The 17662-nt window shown below is 33.8% G+C and overlaps 1 protein-coding gene across 12 annotated transcripts in view; it reads right to left on the minus strand.

Annotated features, from left to right (window-relative positions):
• Nucleotides 1–3933: 3933 nt before the first annotated feature.
• Nucleotides 3934–17662, minus strand: part of LOC143252762 (uncharacterized) — an 85639-nt gene continuing 71910 nt past the window's right edge. For 11 of the 12 annotated variants that reach the window (XM_076505408.1, XM_076505404.1, XM_076505406.1 and 8 more), the window contains 5 exons: nt 17475–17628; nt 15035–15788; nt 9126–9595; nt 5890–8533; nt 3934–5194 (listed from right to left, as the gene is read on the minus strand). In XM_076505408.1, coding sequence (XP_076361523.1) covers nt 6059–8533; nt 9126–9595; nt 15035–15788; nt 17475–17628 — 3853 coding nt within the window. In that variant the 3' untranslated portion in view covers nt 3934–5194; nt 5890–6058. Of the gene's footprint in view, nt 5195–5635; nt 8534–9125; nt 9596–15034; nt 15789–17474; nt 17629–17662 lie in introns of all 12 variants that reach the window. The other variant, XM_076505401.1, reaches the window with a different exon arrangement.

The following is a 17662-nucleotide window of genomic DNA, read 5'->3' on the forward strand; positions in this document are numbered from 1 at the left end:
AGGTGAAACAGATATCTCCAATAGTGGAACTATACTTAATAATTCAGAAGGTAAAGATTGCTAATCCCTTTTGGCTCTGTTAACTTTATGATCAACAGACCACCTTTTAAAGTCTATCAATCCCAGCAATAGCAATCAGAAGACTTTTGAAAGTGTCTTGACATCTTTCACACCTTTAACACAAACTCTTCTTCATCTGGCTCGTCATGGACAGAGAGATAAGTACTTTAAATTCTTTTCTTTTTATGGGTTTCATCATATATCCAAATACAGTAGTTTCTGAACATCCATATCATGTTGTATCCTCAAGTTTTGGATGCTCATTCCTATGGGAGTAAGACTGTTGCTATTCCTATAGCTGGCTATGAATGAAGCTAAGTGAATTTAAACTCAACATTTAAGTGCAAAGTCAAGAAAAGTCTGGACCACTTCCTTAAATAGTTGAGACAGGTAACTGTCTGGAACAACTAGATTCAAAAGCGGGCGATGCAATGTTTGGTGATAAATCTTTATAGTTTAGTATTTATTTTGGTCAAGCATTTGTATGACGAGGAGGATGATGGTGGCTGCCCAAGTAGAATCTGACTAGTAAAGGAGCAGAATGATAACTCTGATGATCTTTCAAGATGACGAGAACAACCTTTTGATCTTGACTGAGTTGCTGATTGGACACTTGGTACATTGTAAGATTGATTAATGAAATAAAGTGTTTTACAGATAACAAATAGCAATTACACAATGTAATTACTGATCACAACAAAAGTAGAACAGTTTGTTGATTACAATAATAATACGACCAAAAGATTGTTGCAACTCTTTTGAGCATAGTTTCACTGTATAATACTAATAGACTATTGAATGATAATTTCTTGAACACTAAATAGTTGGAATAATTTGTATTAGTGAGTGTAATGACTATAACATCAACAGTTTGTATGACTAAGGTAGAGTTCTAGAAACTCAAAAGCTCAATTACAGTAATGTCTTGAAAATATCACTCACATTTCTGATTGAAATACTCTCTATATACATTTAGTACACTCAATATATGTAACTTTTGTACATACAAGTTTTGTTGGATTTTGCATCCAGACCTAGTGATATTAGTCCAAACTTGCATTTCTTGAATATTTTATTAATAGTATAATTTGTTCCTTCGAAACAAGTCTGACAGGAAAAGCATCAATGAATATATTCTAAAATGGAATAAAGTACCGTAAATTATTTATTACTAGCAGAAACGCAGCTCTGTGAGCGTCAGTATGTTAGCGAGTTCAATGATGTGCTTTTCTGTCTTTAAATCGCTAGACTTTTTTTAAAGCATCTTAGCAAGGACTTTGATGTGCTTCTGTATTGCTGATTTGTTTCTGGCTTCTTCTCACTAGATCCTATCTCATAACTTGGTTAATTTAGATCACGTTGAGAAACAAAAGCAGTGTGTTCTATTCACTTAATATCAGTCAATGATACTATGTCCAATCTGACTTACACTTATATATATATATTTTAACAGATGAATGGTTGTGATAAATTTGGCGGATCCGTTGGTCATACTAGCATTGGTGAAAATAGTATTTTAAATGTGGTAATTGGAATATTCATGTTTTAAAACTTTGTCATAATGTGAAATTAAAGATTCGTTTCGAATGAAAACAACTTAGTGTGTTAACTATGTTTATGTAAATGTAGACTTATTTAAAAATCACGTACGTTATTTACATGAATATTTCTTTTATAAGTGCACTGGCTTGTGAATTACGAAGTTAGCAAATCTTGATCACTGCAAGACCGCTTCCCATCGTATTCTGTCAAAAAACATTCAGTGGATGGGATGCAATGACAAACTATACCTTTGTTGGTCCCATTCCAAAATTGTGGACGATCGGACGCTTGAACATCTTAGAAAAATTGAACATCATAATTATACAAAATAAACGAAAATTCATTGGTTTGCAAGATTCCTCACTCACGGTGTTTGTACTATTTTGGTTTCTGTTCCTAGTTTTGCTTGGGAACAAACAGTTTGTTATTATGGAACATAGGAGCTGAGAGAGCATATAGTGATAGTGTATTGTAGTTACTAAAATTCCTCTTTACACAAACGTTCGGGGTTAATTGAGACTTGTCAAAGTTTATCTTATCCATTTTTACACTGTAGACTATCTGCTACATTGGTTTAACTGCGAGGAAAGACTGTTTTTAACTTCAATCTTTTGTAACAAAGCCCGTTCATTTCGGATACCATAAGCAAAGGCGGTGTTCATTAGTTTCCTTGGTGGCAAGTCAAATCTTGAAATGTTCATTTACCTTAATGCAACATGTCGATTCATTGATGAGAAATTGTGTGTATATCAAACTTACTAAACTAGCCGTAATTGAAAAAAAAAGTTATTGATGTTCCATAGGTAAATGTGCTAGCACCAGACTGCATCATAAAAGAGCATCATTCCTAGATTTTTGCATTCCAAGAAGCGAAATCTTCTTCTCAAGCAAATCTAGGAAAAACGTTTTGCAAAATTTAAAAAAGATAAAACTACAGGGAAGGCAGTTAGTTACGGGTGTATAATGTAAGCTTTAGTTACCCTAATAATGTTAACTTACTCTCACTATTATTATCATTCTTCTTCCAAAGTTTGAAGTGCTATTGTAAAAAAAAAAAAAAAAAGAAAAAAGAGTCAACCCATGGATCCTCAAATTCATAAGCTGGTATACTAAACATTATGCCACATACACCTAATTTAACCAAGCCCGAATTTGTTTCTTACAAACTTGATTCTCCATTTTCTATACATCATTTACTTCCGATTCTTTCAGTTTGGCAACTGTTTTAAAACGAGTGATCGAGTTTCTTTTGCTGTTCACATGAATTTTATTCTTTCAGAACAAACACTTCCAATCCTCCCTTGAAATATTTCAAGCATTCGTTTCTGTTCCAGTCTTACCCGCGAATAAACAATAAAGCATATTTCGTTATTTTAACAAAAGCATTCAGAAAATTCTTTACTACAATGAGGTAGTAGCTTTGCGTGAAACTCAAAACAAACTACAGTGAGGTATTCAGTAAATATGGTGTGAAAGATTATTCTGCTGCATAATTCCTATATAATTGTAGTAAATGTTATTCGACTTGCAAATTTAATATTCTAAAAAGTTGTTAGTTCATGTAGGTTTCTTAAAAACAAATATATTATTTGCCAAGTTACAAACAATGAGATCTGAATGAAATTCATGAAAATGTTTCTTAACTTGTACTTCTTTCAGTTTGTTTCTATTAATGTTTTCATTAAATATTTTATATTCCTTGAAAAATGTGTTAATAAGAAAGTCAAAAAGCCGCCACGTTTAGGAAATGCAACAAAATGGATACGTTGAATTAGTATTTATATAAGCAGTGATCAAGATCCAAAATAAATATTTTTTTTCCATACAGTTCTGTAATATATATTTTCTACGATCCGCAGTTTATCCAAACTCAAAATTAAGTAAACTACACAGACTCGCTCCTAAACGTGACGTGGCTTACTGTTTAAAGCCAATGAACTCCATTAAAAATATCAATTTCTATGAGAAAAATTACTAACATTTTAGGTACCGATTAATAAGGTTTGAAAAATAAATATGGTTGAGCAGATTAAAAGTTTATAATGAACAACAGTACGGAAATTCTGTACCTACATTTTTTTCCAATGTGTTATCAGGTGCTACTGTCAGAAAATTATTTTTTTTATTATCGTTGTTTGTATGCTGACTAATAAAATATTTTAAACCAAAACAATGTCAAAAACGAATTTTAAATTTACATAATGTCACAAAATTACTAACTTGAAGCCGCAATCTATAAACAAAGATAACATTATCATACTTCACATTCATGTAGAATGGTTGTTTTTTTTATATCGATACGGATTTTATTTTACAGACAAGAATATTATCACTGGTTTCTAATCCTTTATTTTTTTGTTCTATATTTTTAAAATAAAATATAAAAAACAAACAAAGCCACACTCAATACATTAATGGTCTATACATAAAAACAATGAAATACAAGGGTATTAAATAGCCACTGAAACCATAATCTTTAGGTTTTTCTATGGTTAAATAATTAAAAAAAGCAAATATATTAACTAAAGCTATATTTTAAATATTACTAATTCCTTTTCCACATTCCTAATTTTCTTAACATCTCTTGTTATTTTTTAATTTGTGAAAGCTCAACTTGAATTTTTTTATTTATTAGATTTATACTGTTACATAAAAATCTAGTTTTGTTTGTAAAAAATCAACACTTCTGTTGGTTCAAAACAAAAAGTATAGTACATAAATCATCAATAGCCGATTACACAATTGAACATAAGAGAAAATTCTTAAGAGCATGATGTATTTTATCCATTTTATTCCTCCACAGCTGAGATGGAAAAATACCAACTTGTGCACATTAAACTTACTTCTGGTAAGTCAGACTTAGAAAAAGAAGAAACACCCTGTAACTGATAATTCACTGTAAATAATCAGGTTAAATATTTCCATCCCTAACCTTTGCCAAAATTATGTGCAGCAAGAAAAAGAATGGCTACAAAAGAAGAAAGAACATACATGTTATTAGATATTATGTGATATTTGGATGGTGCAAGAAAAACACAAAATGGCAAAGGGTCACATTTATTTTTTTCATACAACAGTATCAAGTAGGGACAATACATGTAACAGAAGGCATGACACTAGGAAGCAATTAACAACTGCATCAAGGCACAAAAAAAACAAACAAACAAAAAGTTACACAAAAATATATCATTTACTCTCTCTTTTTTTCACTCAACAGATGATCATTAAAAAAAACGTACTATTACTGGTTAATATCATCATACATATATACTTAGGATGTCTCAAGTTCTGTTACATGATGTATGCAGTTTCAGAATCAGCAATATTAACACTGAATTTAACAATTAAAACATTCACATGTTAACATACAACTTGCAGAATAAAATCTCTACCATTAGGTGTCTAAACTGGTCTTGGACCAAGCTCTTTTCTTATTTTTTCTTCTTTATATAAGATTCACTGTACTTATTGTCAAAATGTTTGTAACTGTATAAAAAGAAAAAGTGATGCAACATTTATGAACAATATCACATTACGGTTTTCATGACGTGTAGCCCTTTCCTTGAACTCATCAGCTGACATACTTCTAATTCTGTAAAAAAAAAAAAAGTTTCAGGAGAGATTAATAAACAATTTTTTTTATAAAAAATGATCCATTAAAATTAGAAATCTATACCCTTGTTGTACACGAATAAATGAAAAACATTCACAAATATGTTGCATATACATTTATTAAAGTTCCTTCTTTAACCATTAAAAGCCCATTAGTTCAGTATTTTAACAATGAGTACTAACTGAAAATAAATTGGCCACTTAAGAATTATTGTATGAATTATTCTTACAAATCATACATTTCTATTTCTTTATTATAAAATTCTCTTTGATAGTGTGTACACAAGCTTTAGAACAGCTGTTCTGTGACTATCAAACCAATTGTGAATGAATATTTTTTCCCAAACCCTTAAATCTAGTGGTAAATAATATACAGGATATTTAGATATACACATATGTATATATTTACACATTTACTTACATGATTGAGAAACAAGAAAAGAGCATCAGTCAAGTCCAATTCTAATGTTTTAACAGCATTATGTACACAAAGGCCAAACAACAGCGAAATTTTATTTATAAGCAACGTTACACAGAGTGGTGAATTGAAATGTTCCATTAAGGCCAGCACCATTGAAAATGAATTTTTGCATGTGGCCATAAAAGACAACTTACTATTTGTTTTTATCACTCATAAAACACTCAAAAAATTGGAGTTAAGAGAAAATAGTTCACCTCTGAAATGTACAGTCTGGCATTACAAGTTCAAGTTTTTAGGAGCTCTTCAAAGTTCCTGTACAGATGATGAAAGCTCCTTTGATTCATTTGTATAATTAGTCTTAAAAAGGTCTGACTGTTCATAGGATGAAACATGAGGAATAAGTATTTTCTGATTACAATACTGCTATCGTCTTATGACAGAGTTCAAGGCCTGAGGAGAGAGACTTCCATTTAGATACCCATATGTGGTATACATGGTGTTTTGTGGTCTTGATGACTGAATTGACTCTTGGTATTGGGCTTGAGGGTGCATGTTGATGTTCACCATGCCCATGGGGACAGCAGCAGCTTGTAACTGTGTAGGATTAATAAATCCTGCATTGGTGATGTAACCTGCTGTGTTAACCATTGCTGCTGTTCCTGGAGGAGGTCCCTGTGGCATACGGTAACTTACTCCATTCAAAGTTTGGTAGCTTGCTGCTACTAGATTGTGATTGATGGCTACACCAGAGCTTCGTTGGACTTGTCTGGCATGGTATCGATGGCTAAACTGACCATAGCCATGACTGGCTTTGGACGGTATTGATCCTTGAGGCTGTAGACTAGCAATTCCATGCTGCATTTGAGAAGGAAGAGTAATATTCACCTGGGGTGATGGAGAAGTAAAATTTGGTGGTGGAGTCATGGTATTACAAGAGGGTGAACCAATATCCATGATTCCATTAGTAAGTTGTTGAAGTTTAGCAAGGCTACAGCTATAGCTGCCTTGAGATACAGAGTTAGGCCTTGGTGTAGGAGTGCAGGAGTAATTAGGAGATTGGAAGTGGAATCCAGCTGGTACAGTGGAAGATACAGCACATGCAGAAGCTGCTGATGAAGGAAGACCGACATTGACATGAGTTAGGCGTTGCATAGTTCCTGGTATTGTGACAGGAGCTTGATTTGCCATATTCAAATTATGATGACTCTGTTGCTGAAACTGTTGTGAGTGAGCAGCAACTGCTAAGGCTGGAGTCTGATGTTGGATCATGGTAGCAACTGGAACACCTACTCCTACCATGTAAGATCCAGCAGGACTTCCTCCTGTCATTGCCATGTTTACAGTATTCATATAGTTGGTGGAAGAACAAATGGAGGATTGTCCTACCAATAAAGTATTCACTGAGGGAGAATTGACACTAACCATACTATTTTGCATTAAGTTTGACACAGGAGGGGTTACTGTACGTCCATGTGATCCAGTACAGCCAGAAACAGAATGTTGCTGGGGAGGTGCAACCCTGTTGCTACAATTACTTAGACCACTAGATGGGCACTTGTGGGACTGGACTTGAGCTTGCCGCTGAGCCTGGGCAATAGCAGCAACAGCTGCTGCCATTGCTCCATGTGGTGGGGTACTGTGTGGAGTGTGAGAAGCATTGCAGTAAGGATTCTGTAACTGAGCACAATCAGAGTAAGGCTGTGGAGTTGGAGTTGGCTGAGGAGGCTCAACAGAGTTTTGAGCCATTTCACTACTACTGATGGATGTTGGAGATTCCAGGCCTAACTGTGTCACATCTATCTCCACAGAGTTAAAACCACCATTTGAAATAACACTATTTGTTGAAGAATCAGGAGTGTAAACTCCCATGTTAGCAAGATCATGAGGTGTAGGAGTTGAGTTGTGTTTCCGAATGATTCCACTGGGAGTGGATGGAGTAGAGGAGGAAGGTTGAGAGGTGTGACTGGCATCAATGACAGTGTCCATTCTTTGAGAAAGGTCACTAGTAGTAACATCTGTTTCTGGAGTTGTTGCTTGCAAGCAATCAAGATTGTTACAGAATTCCTCTGAAAAATTCTTTTGAAATTCAGAAGTATTGTTTGTTTGACTAGAAACATTGGTATCCAATTCAATGAGTACCGGTGTTTCCTGAGGATGACCCACAGAGTTAATAATGTCTGAAGACACAACTGTTTCATGATGCTGAACTTGAAGATTTTCTTCTAAGCTGCACATAGTTTGGCTATTGCTAACACTAGAAGGAGGGTCAGAGCTGGAACTCATTGGAGTAACTGGCTGAACAGGAAGTTGATGAACAGTTGTGGTTACTTCCAGCTGCTCTGCTACAGTGTCTGTGGCCTCTGATATGACTATTGTTGGGCTTGATATACCTTCCTCATTAATTTCCAATTCATTTGAAATAGAACAAGATACTGGCTCTTCAAAGTCTCCTGATAAGTTGTCATTATTTTGGCATTTCTCTGCTACTTCAAGCTCATCAACACAAGCTTCTTCTGTTCCATCACTGTTATGTGAGCAATCCAGAGAGGTGAGAGTGTTGTCTTGTTCAGATGTTATCCGAGAGGTTTCATGATCAATATCCCAGTGTTGTGAATGTTCTTGATCTTTTCTCAAAATGTTAAGAACACTTTGTTCAATTTCTTCAGTTGAATTGTCCTTTTTATTTATGGGGTCAAGATTTTCTAAACTGCCTTCGGAAGTTACTTTTTTGGGTGTACTGTTTACTGAAACATGAGGGTTCTGAAGAGAAGAGCCATAATTTGTATCCTTATAAAGAGGAGTTACAAAAAGTTCCAAATCAGCTGATTCTTCAACCAGTTTGGGATGTTCAACACTATTCTCATTCCATTCAGTCACAAGTCCATCTTGGTTGTGCTCCTGGCAACAAAAAATGCACTTGGATGAGAAGTGATTCATTTTTTAGATTAAAACAGCGTAAAACAATACAAATCAACATAGATCAAAGTTTAATATCAACATACTTCTAATTTAAAGTCAATTAAGACTGAATATCTTTCCTTTAGCTAGATCTTTTCTAAAAAGGTATTAAAATTACATGGCTATCTTGTTCATAAAATTTTGAAATTAGCTTCAATTATGCATAGTATAGTTCTAGAAACGAAGTATTTTATTATGCTTACACAGTCACTTTATCACACTATAAGAAATGTAAAAACTTGTTAAATGAAATATGAAATGACCAACAAAACAAACATACTAATGCTATACCATAAAAATGTGAATTACACATAAGATGCACAAAGACAATCTGATACACATTAATTACACAGCAAAAACAAATTATTCCTCATCTAAAGTTAAACTTTTATTATAAGTTGGAAGTATTCTTGAATAACCATGGTATACTGTTTGCAGAGAAAAAAAATGAATAAAGGTAGAACTGAAAACAAAAATATAACAATTTTAAACACTTAAAAACATAAATGCTAAAACAAAGAACAAAATGCACCTCCAATTCTTTGTCTGATGTTATACTTGTTGGACAGACTGGTTTCTTCTCAGATAAAATTACTGAGTTACTGTACTCATCTTCCTTATGCAACTGCTTTTTACTTAAATCTGTTACGGAGGCCTGTAGATCAGATGGTGAATCAAGCTTAACAGATGGGTTCTGGCTTTGTATTGTGACTGTACTTTTAGCAGAAATATCTGAAGAAAGAACTGGTGGAGTGAGGCCAGATTTTGGCTCTAAAAGTGTTACTTTTTCATGTGTTTTATCAGATGCCATATTCTTCAGCTTCTTTCGTTTCTTACGTTTACTGCTACTCTTTTTATTTGAGGATATTCCTGACTTCTTGGACTTTTGTTTCTTCTGTAGTGAACTTCCACTCTTAGACTTCTCTAAACGATGTTTTGACTTCTTTCTAGACTTTTCACTCTTGTGAGACTTTTGGCTGGATTTTTCAACTTCTTTATCACCTATAAAATCAAAGTTTTTATATCAAAACTAGCTACAAAAAGTAGTTACTGGGGGGTAAATGAAATTAACTTATAAATAGCATCTAAAATAAAACTTTCAAAGAAATGCTGCAAGAAAAACAAATTATCTGTGCTAAAATAAATACAATAATATAACAAAAAACACATCAGTCATTTGATTTTAAAGATCAGATGAGTTTTCAGCTTTTAAATCAAATTACAACTTTGTAATGCTAAAAATGTATATCTGACAGGTACTTCTCTTGTCTCACAATATTAACTTTTCCTGCCTTGTGCTGCCCTCTATATGCAAACTTCTTATAATGCATGTCACAAGCCTTCTTTACTCCCTTATTGGAATTAAATATTTCAGTATGTCTTTCATGCAAATCATCATGCATTAGCTATACATCAAAAGGAGAGCACTACTATAAGATGATGCATGTGACTCCATCCAAGTGCCACTGCCAAATCACCACTTCAAATTTTGGCAGCAAGTCTAAGCATTGGAAGGTTCTAGGAATGAGAGTTGGAAGTGTGAGTGGAAGGAAGTACTTAATGGAAATACATTTTCAGTATAAGAAAATTATAACTTCTGATACAGTTCTTCCATCCTCTCACAAGATTAGCTAGATACCATACTAAAAATAAGGAGAGATCAGTATGAGGAAAGAACAGATGTACTCCACCAAAAACTCCAAAAGATGCTTTTGTGGACAAGAGATACAGATCAGATGATTGGAGGAAGAGCACTGCACCACTTCTGTTCCAAGTATCTCCTCACTAGGACCAGCTAGGAAAAAAACATGGCAGAAAAAAAAAGGAAGCACATCTGAGTGGGAAAGGATGAGTCAGGAAAGGAATCGCAATGGGATAAGTATGGAAATCCAATCTTACAAAAATAAAAGAAGTAATGGAACATGTGTCCCATCATGCAGAATTCTACAGCATGGATAAGTATGGAAATCCAATCTTACAAAAATAAAAGAAGTAATGGAACATGTGTACCATCATGCAGAATTCTACAGCATGGTGGACCACATTTGGTAAGTAAACTACATTCAAAAGCTTCTCACTGTGTATCGACATCCATGCAAGGGTAGGATGAGGACCAAACCAGCTTCACCTCAAGCCCTAGAACTGTGGATATGAGGAAAACACAGACTCGAAGTCATGACACAGGATTAGCACTGAGCTATAAATCCAAGAATGTGTTATCCAGTATCTGAGGGAAGAACATCATATGCAAGCCACTCATGCAACTGTGAGATTGGTCTAAAGCATCCAAATAACATCCTCACCACAAAAGAAAACAAGAGTGCCCAGAACAGAAACATACCATGTATACTCTCCATGACCCACATAGACAGAAGAATCAATTGATTGGTTTACATTATATACAGAGCAAGCACTTGGGGTAGAATGATAGTGCCTAATCAAAGGGGTGAACTGTATTAAGATATCTCACTCAGTCTAGAGAATAATATGTCTTCTACTCTACCAGAAAACCTCCACCTCAATCTGAGCTTAATGGTTATAGCCATCTACATAGAACCCATCTAGCAGAATACCTCCATGGTCAATCACACCAGTGGCTTGAAACTGGTTAGTGGTAAGGCCTCTCATAATCTCCTAGAAGGAAGAGGAGTGAGCATTGGAGAGTTTAGAGAATGGCTACACCCAAGTCAGTTCAACAGGTGATCACAAAACCCTATTCTGAAAAGTAGTGCATATCAATTTTTTCAATCAAGGAATGACAGGAACATGCTGCTGTCTCCCTCTGCTTTACTTATGCCGTCCATGGATGATATGGTCTGGAAATTCTATTTACGAAGTAAACATCAGTTATTCACCATCCAGTGATCTCATGAAACACTCCATCTCAATAATGAGTGCGCAGAGTCATAGAAAGAATAGGCGAATCAACATGGTGTACATTACAAATTTGTTTGTATGTGTATAGAATAGTTAGTCAGGCACCACTTGCTGCAAAGTGGAATCTAAAAGATGAAATTTGAAAAAAGTGCCCCTGAAATAAAAAAAAAAAGCATTAATAAAGACTTATCAAGGGTCAAAGCAGCACTAAAGTCTGAAGTATAGCCACAGATGGTAGGCAATACTCCCAAGGAAGAAGAAATTGCAATGTGATTTAAGTAACAGGTGATCAATGTCTGAGGAGTGGTCTACATGCAAAAACAAGAATCAAGGGAAAAGGTGAGATGTTAGATTTGATGGAAAGTAATATGGAACAAAGCATTCTGGGATAGGGACAAAGAGAAATGAGCCAAATGGATTAAATTATAAACCCAACTGGTAAAGGCAAAGGAAGAAAGATCATGAGAAAAAGAGGGTTGCTACATAATAAAGAAATGGAATAGGAAATTCCTGAATGAGGCTGTGAAGGAAATATAACAACAAAGAGCACACACTATGCATAGGAGACTATCTGGACCAGAATGACAATGGAGGTGAGAAATGGAGGAATGGAAATGGGCAAAAATCAGGAGTTATCCTTGTGAGCTGCTGCAGTTTTGAGAAAGAAGGAACAATTCAATTGATGCTATTCACAGACCAAGAGAAGAAGGAAGTGTACCTTAAGAGATAAGTGAAACAAAGAGCATGAGGCAGTAGTTTCAAATGAGGGTAAGATAGGGATTGGAATACAACATTAATGTTCCAGTCAAAAAAGACCACATCCCCAAAAGATACAGAACCTCATGAGCAAGAAGTGAAGAAGCCAAATCTACACTTTGATCACCTAGTCCTCTTAAGCAGTATACAGAAGGAGATGACAAGTATGACATGCCAGTTCTCATTTGGAATGAGTGAGAAGAAGGTGGTTGCCTATGTAAATGTGAAAGTACAACCCAAGGGCAAGAAGATATAGAGTTAAGGTCTGCACCATCCAACAGAAAATGTACGACTCAAAAGCTAGCAAAATGGCTTGATGCAAAACATGTACAACACCAAAGAGTAAGGTGGGACTCCATGGTGAAGCATGGGGTGTGAATGCATAGATTGAGACAGGACTGCAAAAAGGCAACAGTAACTCCTACCCCAAATCATGTGGAATAAGTTCAGTAGCCTGTTGTATAAGGAGGTCTTGCACTGTCTCCAATAGATACTGGCATGACAAGGGATCCTGAGGGAAAGAAAAGGAAACAGGCAAGTGGGACAAAAGAGGAAGGATTAAAGTATGACAGATCCCTCTAATGAAACTTGGTGAAATCATGACATTGGAAAGAATGGATGTCTCCACTCTGGCTGGGCTCAAAGAGAAAAAGAGGCAAAAGCAAAAGACAAAAGTTGTACAACATAGTACTCAATCTCCCTGCCAATAAAGGCCAATACATTTTTTGACATGTTGCCCCACCTATGCCCTGAATTACTGTATCAGACAAATTAGATGTATCTGAAGTGGTAACATTTACTTCAGAATTCATACTTGATACCAAACAAACAAGCAGAATGTTTCATGGCAAAACATGGATAAATCAAGCACTTTTGAAAATAAAGTGGAAAAAAATGATTGAAATAAAGTAAAATTAAACGTAGCTAATCTGCTTTGAGAAATAAGAAATAAAAAGAAAGACATCTGAACTCAAGTACTGTCAAATAAGAAATGATGGTTTTCTAGTGGGGCACAGAAGAAGTCACATGCATCATGTGATGGTAGTGCTTTCCTACTGGTGAAGACATGATGTATGATGATTTGCATTAGAGACATGTTGGAATCAAATATGTGTGGAAGACTTGGGACATGTGGCATAAAAAAAAAAAGAAGAAAAAGTTTGCATATAGAAAGCAACACAAAATGAAATAGCTAATCTTGTAATATGAGGGAAGTACTCTTCTGGAATCCTGATTTATTATTTCATTGTTTTAAAAATCAAGAAAAAGCAAACTACTGCTTGTCATCGAGTATAAAATATTATGTTGTCCAGAAATGTCGTTTTTGAACTGTGAAGTTTGGAAAAGTATAAATCAGTGTTGTAAAACATGCTTTAATCAAAGTAAGCACCATTTGCTTCAACACATTTGTCGATGTGTAATGATGCTGTTTATGCCCTTCCTGTAGAAATCAGTTTATATGGTCAATGAACTCCCTGAAAGCTTCTTCTGCAGCTGCCTAATTTTGAAAGAGTTTATTGTTCAAAAAGTTGTCAAAGTGCTTGAAAAAAATCTGTAGGGGAAGAGTCTGAGGAAAAGATGGATGAGGCAGAACCTCAATTCCCAATTTATTCAATTTTTGGAGTGTCCTCCTTGACACATGGAGATGAGCATTGTCATGAAGAAGAATAGAGCACCTTCAATTGATAAGAGCTGGTTGTTTCACATGCAATTTTCAATGCATTTTGGCCAATTCTTGACAGTACTTGTCTGCTGTGACCTTTTCTCCTAAATTCAAAAATTTGCAGTGAATGATGCCAGCCGCAGTCCACCATGACCTAACTTTGGTGAAACTTGGGGGCTTTGGGGCCATTTTACAATTCAGCCATTGTGCAGATTGTTTTTGATTGTCATACAGAATCCACTTTTCATCTCATCTCACTATCTGTTCAAGAAATGGTTCATTTCCTTTCTTCAACAGCAGTATAGAGCAGGTCTCATAATGATGATTTTGTTGATCTTTAGTTGGCTCAAGTGGAACCTATTTGTCTATTTTTTTCATCTTTCAATCACAGTCAGGTGGTAGTAATGCTTGACTTGCTTGTGCCTGGCTTTTTTTGTAAGCTCACGTACTGTTGTGCAAGGGTTTGTCTCAACTGCTTCCTTTATTGTGTTTTCATTTAAGGATGGCTTCTTTCCATGACCTTCGTGGTCTTCAAGACTTTCACCTCCATATCGAAACCTTTGGAATCACAGATCCATGGCTGAATGCCTGATTGATGTTCCATGTAGTTTCAGTAGCTTTTTGTCCAAATTTCAAGTCATAGAGGAAAATCAGACAAAAGTCCTTCTTCTCCATGCTGCCTTGGGGGTTGCAAAACTTGCTCCAAGTAGAATTGAAACAGCAGACAATTAAGACACCTTGTAAGCAAAAATGTTGGATTAAACAAACCAACCAACAACAAGTTTCTCAATATTCAGCTTCTAAATGTCATTGTGAGAATTCTGACATTTATTTAAGGACAACTTAATACTACATTACTGAAATAATATGTCCCTTACAGGATTATGAAAATTTAAATAAATTCATTGTTGAGATTATGTTCTATTAAGAAAAATAAATTCTATAATTTGAGTAACTGATTCTGTCCATTGTTTTCAAAACTAAGTTTATGCATAAAGGTAAAATAATTAATAAACATTGTGCATTTACAGGATAAACATATGCAACAGAGATTTTATATTTTTTAAAACCTGTATACTTAAATGTATGGGCAAGTTAAAGATCTCCAATAACAAAAGTTACTAAACTTGTTGTAATAGTCATACCATCTCTAAGCTTTAATTCCCTTTTCAGAGCTGCTAATTTTTTCTTCTTTTTGCTCTTTTTCTTCAACTTCCCTTCCTTTTGGTTTGAATGTTTTTCAAACCCTTCAGATTCTTTATGAGATGATTCTAGGCAAAGAAAACTCCTCTTTGAATTTGTACTATGATCTTTCTTTTGTTTTTCCTTTTTTGGTTCTATATCCTCTAGTTCATGACAAAGTGATACAGAGTTCTTGTGTTTCTGAGATGAATGTTCTCTCTTCCTTTTCTTTTTCATTTTTAAATTATTTTTCTTTTTTGATTTGTCTTTTTTCTTTGATACATGATTATTTTTACAATCGTCATGTTTTTCCAACTTTGTTTCTTCATGAGAACTTATTCCTGATTTTGTATCTTTTTTTGCCTCTTTCTCTTCTATAACTTTGTTTTCAAGTATATTTGCCTTTTCTTGAATATTGTTCACATTTGCATTTTCCTCTTCTTGAATGCTGCTTTTACCAGTGTTTTTATCTTGTTGAAATTTGCCTTCATCAGTGTTTGCATCTTCTTCAACTTTGCTTTTATTTGTCTTTGAGTCTTCTTGGATACTGTCTGAAGTTGCTTTCATATTACCAGACTTGTTTTTAACCATCTTTGTATGTTCTTCAACTACAGTTGTATCATCTGTTTCACTTTCTAGTAAAAGTGAATGTGTATTTCTTGAAGGTTCCTTTATAAAGTGAAATTGCTTTCTTTGTATAAAATCTGATTCTTCAGGCTAGTAAAAAGATAAACAAAATAATCTTATAAAAAAATAATAATATTACTACAGTTACCTAAAGAAAAAAACTGACTATAAATTACATTACAGAGACAAGCACCAATACAAGAGCCAATTTAGTACAAGTAATCAAGTTATTTAAAAAAAAATGTTTTCTTGAAAACATGAATTCTTGAGCAATTTTATCTCTATGCATACAAATTTAAATTAATGCAAGATTAAGATTCTATTGGCTATACATTCTTAGCAACAACATTTCACAAACATGCCCTAACAATGATCTCATTTACCTCTTCCAGACTAATAACAGTATACTGTCATCTTTGTATTTGCATTCATTAAGAATTACCCCATAACTGTTAAAATATCTCAGACACAGATACTTTAAACATCAATCATTACAATCACTGAATAATTTTGAGTCTAATTTTGATTTGATAGATTTATAATTTTATTGAAGTAGAGAAATCTTACATAATATAATGAAATGTACTTTGCTGTAATACAGTATGCTTATAACTGTGGGTCTGAAAGTTAGATTTCTCACATGCACACACTAATTAGCAATAATATAATATTAAGCCTAATAAGATCATGTTTTAGCCCACTTTGTGGAAGGAAATTTTACAAAAATGGTACATATATAATTAAAACCATTATAAACAGACCTTATGTTATTGTATACAACACATTATTATAAAATTACTTCACAAATTCTTATAGTTATTTTTTTTAGTCATCACATTATTAATTAAGTTTGACTCTGCATAATAATAATGATAATAATATATTCAATACTTTATAATCACTTTTTTGACACAAATTCAATGTTACAAAAATTATTTGATGTAAAGTGACTTTAATTATGATTTCTGAGAGCTTGGAGAAAGGATAAAATTGTTTAAACTTAAAATTCAGGCAAATGTAAAGGTTTCAGCTTTAATCTAAATTTAATCCTATCTTATTGAGAGTTCTTCCTTAAAAAAAGAAAAAGAGTAAATCTGTTTGGTAACTAATAAGTATAGTCTAAGGATCTAGGTTATTTCTAACTAAACTTTTAGTTACTGTGGTTCCTCTTGGGTGGGATTAAAAATCACATTGTAGACAACTGTTTTTTTTTTTAAATGCCTGTTTAATAGATTGAATATCAAAACTTAAAAGGTGGTACATTACTATGTTGTTTCTAAATCCTATTTGAAGCAAAAACTGTAATTTGAAACTTTTATACTGCAATTTTGCAGAGTTGCTTGCTTGAATTCTGCCACTTTCAATTTTTTTATTTTTTTTATAAAATTTAATACAGACTGCTACCATAATGTCATCCTGATATTGTGATTTATAACCAGTTGAATCAGATAAAAGTTTTAAACCAACATCCTACTAAAGTCAAAATGATGCAATATACAGAAGTATAAAAATGTTGAATGGTGAATTTACCTCTCTATATTAGTAGAAAAGATTCAGTCTTTGTCAACTGCATGTCTCATAATAAACCAAAATACCCATTTTGAACATGATAAATTACAAACCCACTAAACAGACAGAAAGTTTAAAAGAAACTCTAAACCTACAATTTGAGTTTATATCATTTAACTTTCTCAATAATGACATAAATTAGTTTTATTTATCATTTTAAGTTGCTTCTTAACCACATTACTAGAATATTACACCATGCTATCTTACCATCTTGTTCTCACAGCTTTCTGGAGTTAGAGAACTGGAAACCAAAGGTGTCCACCTCAAGCAACTGGGGTCAATCTGTAGTCTTCTATTATTATGGGCATTCAAATTTTTTATGAGATTCTCAATCACGGTGTTATTGATGATAAAGTTAAACCTAAAAAAGAAAATAATGTACAATGTAGATTAAA

The sequence above is a fragment of the Tachypleus tridentatus genome, chromosome 6, assembly GCF_004210375.1.
Source record: "Tachypleus tridentatus isolate NWPU-2018 chromosome 6, ASM421037v1, whole genome shotgun sequence".
Classification (NCBI taxonomy): domain Eukaryota; kingdom Metazoa; phylum Arthropoda; class Merostomata; order Xiphosura; family Limulidae; genus Tachypleus; species Tachypleus tridentatus.